Source organism: Egretta garzetta, unplaced genomic scaffold (genome assembly GCF_000687185.1).
Source record: "Egretta garzetta isolate BGI_Z169 unplaced genomic scaffold, ASM68718v1 scaffold441, whole genome shotgun sequence".
Lineage (NCBI taxonomy): Eukaryota > Metazoa > Chordata > Aves > Pelecaniformes > Ardeidae > Egretta > Egretta garzetta.
The window spans coordinates 655,133-661,358 of NW_009258757.1; the positions used below are offsets into that span (position 1 = coordinate 655,133).

Below are 6,226 nucleotides of genomic sequence, written 5' to 3' on the forward strand. Positions count from 1 at the left end.
ACAGTCAACCATTGGAATAATCACATCGGGGAACTGGTTGACTCCGCCACATTAGACACTTTTAAGACTCAGCTGGACAGGGTGCTGGGTCATCTTGTCAAGACTGTGCTCTTGCCTAGAAACGTTGGACCAGAAGATCCTTGAGGTCCCTTCCAACCTAGGATTCTATGTTTCTGTGATGATTCTATGACTTTGGTGCTGGATTAAGATGCATACACATGCTGAAGTGTCTCCATATGCAGGTGTTGTCTGGTGTCCTGTTATATTCCTGGTGATCTAGGCAACATGGAGGCCAGGGCTACTCAGCTGGGAGGTCTCTGTGTACATGAGCTGAATAGCTCTCCATGGATTCCACTGTCCAGAACAGGAACTGGGACACCCAGTGCTCCTAGGGACAGCTATACTCATCTCTGGATAGATCCCTGTATTCCAGTGATGTTGACTGTTCAGTTTTTATTACCATTGGATTGGTCAGGGAAACAGGTGAGTGGAAATACATGTGTTGCAAGAGGCAAATTCTTGCTACCTCAGTGTTCCTGTGAAATGGAGATGACTGCCCCATGGTCAGACCCCAGGGAAACAGAGTACTCTAGAATGCCCTAGCTTGGACCAGCCATAAATCCTGCCATTCTGAATGGTAACACCAGTGAGCGCCAGGAAAAGCCGTTCACAAGACTCTATGAATTCATAGCAGTCTTCCAGTTGGAGGGGCAATAGGCATATGAGCAAGGAGACATGGACCAGTAACAACAGTTCATGCTGCAGGTTTTGCTGTTTTCCTAGGATATTTTTTTGTATTCCCATTGCTTATTTGGTACAGTGTAATCTAAAACATTTACCCACCATTATGGACAGAATTTTCTGGCATCCTTAGCCTCACATACCTTTTCAACATGGCTCTTAAATCATCCTAGTGACTTTACACTGAGGTGAGTTTCAACCTGGATGCCTGAGATGGATCCTTTTTTATGTCCTTGGAAGCGTCAGCATTTAAGTGACTGAGTGGATGGACTGATAGTGGGAATTAGGACAGCAAGCCCTGATTTCACAACATGCCAGGAAGAAAAATCAATCAAGAATAGTATAGCATCATAGTCTGGTTCTGCTTTTCATCTTGGCTGTTCTTCAGGGAGAGTGAGCAGAACAGCAGAGTTTGCTGGAAAGCATGTTCATTTTCACAGCTTTTTTGTATGCTCATCTGCAGTTTAGGGGAGTTAGTGATCCAAACGAAGGTGGAACATATCCTCAACCTCTCCCCAAGCCCAGGCAATGTGTATGAAAACATGTACACCTACATGTATTTTTTAATTATAGCTGAAATAATGAAATAAAATAATGAAATAAAGGAGACTTGCTTGACTTCATCTTCTCTTCCCTGAGAAGGTACACAATTTTTAAGAAACAAAAGAGTAGTTACTAGTGACAGGTGGGCTGGGTTCTTTCTCACTCCATTAGCATCTAAAATCTTTGTAGTGGATAGCTCTGGAAACATCCCTCTTATCCTTTACACCTAAGCACATGCCCAAGGCTCAAAAGCTTTCATAGAAAATAGAGATTTCCTGCTTTCTTAGTCATCCTAGGAGTGTCGCATTACAATGTCAAACATGAAAAGAAAACCACAGTAAAGAAGTTGTTGCTAGCAAAACGTCTGTATTAAAATACAAAGAAAACTTCCCTGTTGGGAACAGTTATTAAAAGAGTCTCGTTTGTATTGGTACTAACAGCACTGCAAGTTCTATTTTCCAAACAGACCAGTGTTCTTGAGGAATAAATTCCACCACTGTTGTTCTGAACCTCAGTCTAAAATCCAAAGAGGTCAAAGACAATAGTACCATAAAACCAAAGAGGACAAAGACAATAGTACCGTGCATCCTAGCAATGTTCCAGCATCATTACACTGGCTTACTGCAGCATGTCCCATCAGGTGTGGGTTATATCTGGACACTGCTTGGTGACGGCAAGCTCACAGGGCTTCCTATTGTATTTGAGAAGGCGATGATTGCATTGGCGCCCTTGGAGTTCTTATTCATACCCAAGATGTCCACACTGGTTTGCTCTCGCTCAGTTTTCCTGAAGATGTTTTTCATGGTTGCCTGAAAGTTATTGGTGACAAAGCAGTAGACAATGGGGTCCATGCAGCTGTTGAGGCTACTCAAAGTCACTGTCACATGGTAGACGACGAGGCTGACATTGTGGGACATGTCTGGGTTGATGGAGATTGCCACCTGTCGCACATGAAAAGGAGTGAAGCAGATCATGAAGATGATGAGGACAGTGATAAGGAGTTGCACAGCTCTCATTCTCCTCTCCCGACTCTGGTGCATGAGGCTGGGCTTGGACAGAGCACACATAATCCTGGTGGTGAAGAAAATGATTATGATGAGGGGGAAGAAGTACTCACAGACCATCAGGACCAGAATCTTGGAGAGGCAGCATGCAGCAAACTGTATTGCCATGGTCAGGATGGAGAAAGTCACTGCAGTGGCAAAGATCCAAATGAAGATGCAGATCCCCTTGGCACAGGTGGGGTTCCTCCACTTACGTGAGGCCTCCACCTGTACAATTGCCAGATAGCGGTCAACACAGATGCACGTCAAGAAGAGGATGCTGCAGTACATGTTGACAAAGTAGCCAAAGATATGAACCAATGAACAATTCAGGCAGTCCCCTGCACTATAGAACATGATGATCCGGACAGGCAAGGAAAAGCCCACCAAGAGATCAGTAACAATCAAGTTGATGGTGTAAATAACAGAGGTGGTTTTTATCTTGGTACGGAAGCAGAAGACGTACAGTGCCAAGCTGTTCAGCACAACACCCACCAGGAAAATGATGGCATTGACTACAATCAGGGCAATCCACAGGCTGTAAAATTCTGCGTGCAGTTCTTTGTCGGGGTGGATGAACTTGGAGAACAAGTAGATGCTGGAGTTGGGTTGCTGGGTGGAGTTGGTAGAGTCAACGGCTGGCAGTTGGGTGGAGGAGGTCGGCATGGTCACTGACTTTCCAGTGATCTGGAAGAAAAGAAACAGAGGTATATTTATGGGTATGCCAGCATTCCTTAGGGCTCAAAATATTGCCACCTAAGAACATTTTAACCAACACATTTGTACATCTTCAGTAATTATATATATTGCTGTGCTCTCTGAGCGTCTCATTTGTCAATATGGGATTAGCAATAATTGCTAGAAAAATACCTGGGTTTATAATTACTGTCTTCCAGTGGTTCCAGATGCATGTTTTGGAGAACATATGCAATCCCTACTTCAAATTTCTCTTCCTCTGCCCTAGGCAAAAGTGGTTTTAAGGCCTGAGAAACAACAGAGAAGTGAACTATGCTGAGGGGAGCAAAGGAGAAGGGAAAGTCGGGGGACCTACACATGGTTATGTGGAGCCAACCACATGGCAAATGGTCCAGAGAAATAGATGGGGTTGCTGAGTCCAGGCAGGGTGCATTGATGCTCATGGAGGTCACAGGCCATTTTCTGCTGTGACAGGGAGAGTCAGGCCAAAATGCATCTCCTACCAAGTCTTGTTTCCTGAACATGGCTCTTATTCTTTTGAGTCCTTCCTCCACTGGAGGAGCTTCTTCCCAGCTGGAGGCTCTTCCTGCCCTGCCATGAGAGCAGGATGGTGCTGGCAGCCAGAAGACATTTGCCCAACCTATTGGCACAAGCATAGCCCCAGCATCTGGCTCTTAAAATATCATATCCCTTCCCTTGGCCAGGTGATCCTATTAGAGAGTTACGTGCAGCAGCATTTTCAGGAACTGTAAGATTTTCCTAAAATAAAAGGGTGGCTGAATTTTCCAGGAAAATACAAGCAGGTTGTGTGGCATCTTCTAGAGGTCTGCACTCACAGCAACAGCAGCCGGGAGGTTTCAAACCAAGGGCGTCAGCCGCTACTCCTGCCAGGGTTTGACAGTTTAATTTGCAAATCATTCCTGACTTACACACTATTTTAAACTGATTTGTATATTAAAAAAGATAAAAAAAAAGCCCAATATATACAGAGACTTGGCTGGTTTCAATAAAAATAAATGGTTGAAAAATGTCTGGAATATCTCAAAGCGGCTGAGCAGGACTTTGAGGTTAAAAAAATCAGCTTGAATCAGCAGAGAGTGATGCTGAAAGACTTGAGTTATGAGGGTTTGAAATCCCTGCTCCCAAAGAGCCAAGTGCGGAAGGGCTAGGAGCTGCAAACACATCTTCCAGTGCTCACAAGAACTGCAGTGTGCCTGGGCTGCGTGTCTCAATGAGGAAGGCTTGAATTGCTAAGGGGGTCTGGATATCCAGCTCCCTCAAGCATGGCCCATCTTCTGGCAGCTGGCTTTCTGCCTGCACTAACCCTTTTTGCTGCTTATGGGGATTGGGAGGATGGACTGAAGGTGTTACATGGCCTGTGAGATGCTCCAAGCTGTTGGTGGCCATGCAGAAAGTGGAAGAGGAAGCTACCTAGGTCAGAGGCCTTCCAGTGAAACGTGGATCCTCAGGAGAGTTCCTCCTGTCCAACAGCAGAAGTTTTGCAGGGACAGTCCTAACTGGGTCCAGAGAGCATCACATCAGCTCTGAGCCTGCCTGACAAGTGCCAAAGCCTTTTGCTGCCCAGCCACTAAAAGTTTGCTTGTTGGGCTAATGAACTGCAAAACCCTGCTAGCCGTAACTCTCAAGGTTTTGAACTCCTCCACACCTCCTGACAAAAGCAAAAATCTTCCAGCCTTCTGGGATAAAGAGCTGGGGAAATGAGATTGAGGAAAAGAAATTCCGAAGTCTCTGTGCATTTGCTGGACACAGCACTCCTGATGTGTCTCACCAGTGCTGAGCAGAAGGGAAGGATAACCTCCCTTGACCTGCTGGCAATGCTCCTCCTAAGGCAACCCAGGAGGCTGTTGGCCTTCTTTCTCACAAGGGTGCATTGCTGGCTCATGTGCAACTTGACATCCACCAGGACCCCAAGTCCTCTGCAAGGCCACTTTCCAACTATTTTGCCTCAGGCTGTACTGATGCATTCCCTCCATCCTGGTGAAGCCTCTGCTGGACCCTCTCCCGTCTTTCAATGTTCCCCTGGAAGGAGTGCTCCCAAACCAGACACCTTGCCAGTGATGAACTGACGGAGGTAATAACTCCCCTCCATCTGCTGACCACAAACCTCCTAATGTGGCACAGTGTATACTTTGCCTTGTCTCCAATGAGTTCACACTGCTTGCTCGTTCTTTTTCAGCCTAAATTCCACCATAACACTGATGTCCTTTCCAGTAGAGCAGTTACCAGCCTGTACTGGTGAATAGGGTCATAGGATATGGCCAGGCAGGCTTCTGTGGAGGACTGAGTGACACAAGTGTGGGTGCTTTCCTGCCTCTTCTCACTTTGGAGAAGGTTGGGAATGAAATAGGTTTGGTAAATGGTCAACATTAAAGATCGAGAGTCCTCATGGGTCGTGGTTACTCTGTGCTTCATTCAAGCCAGCTGAACACAAAGCAGAACATTTGTTGGGCAAAAGCAGAGATTAGGACTGAGAATTTAGAAGACTTGGTGTGAAGTTCCTGCTGGAAATTTTTGGAGAAGTGACTTTGCCATCATGAGGGAGCTAAGGTCTGTTGGCCCTCAAGTGCAGCATATTGAGCAAGGGGAGAGGACAAAATCACCCATCCCATCCCTTAGCATGCACTAGAGTGTATTTAGTTGCTTGACTCAGCACTGGAACAGGCTGCCCAGGGGGGTTGTGGAGTCTCCTCTGGAGATATTCAAATCCCAGCTGGACAAAGTCCTGTGTAACATGCTCTAGGTGAACCTGCTTTAGCAGGAGGGTTGGACTGGATGATCTCCCAAGGTCCCTTCCAACCCTTGCCATTCTGTGATTCTGTGATTCTTACTGTAATTCTACGGTGCTGGCCGTCTGCTCTGATTTTACATCTTGTTAGCAGCTTGCCTCCTCTGGGAGATTTTTCTTCAGTCTCAGATCCTTTATCACAAACACCTGATATTCATCTTACATTTTTGCTTTCCTGCCTCGGTGAAATCAGTAACTCAAAATGCATTCAAATGTTCCTCAGCCTCACAATGCTATTGAAGAATGTAGGGCACTTCATGGACTAATTAAAAAATCCCCTATGAGTACTGTCCATACACAGAAATTAAAATCATCAGCATATACAGTGTGATGGGTTACATAGTCACCTCTTTCACTGAGCCCCACGGGCAGTGAAATAAACTCCAGATATAGTAAA

General features: G+C 45.7%; 1 protein-coding gene across 1 annotated transcript; it reads right to left on the reverse strand.

Annotated features, from left to right (window-relative positions):
- Positions 1–1,931: 1,931 nt before the first annotated feature.
- GPR20 (G protein-coupled receptor 20) lies at positions 1,932–5,597 on the reverse strand. The gene is made up of 2 exons (XM_035888989.1): positions 5,574–5,597; positions 1,932–3,014 (listed from the first exon to the last, which is right to left on the reverse strand). Exons 1-2 carry the CDS (start codon positions 5,577–5,579, stop codon positions 1,932–1,934), a joined length of 1,089 nt encoding a protein of 362 aa, XP_035744882.1. The 5' UTR covers positions 5,580–5,597.
- Positions 5,598–6,226: the final 629 nt, after the last annotated feature.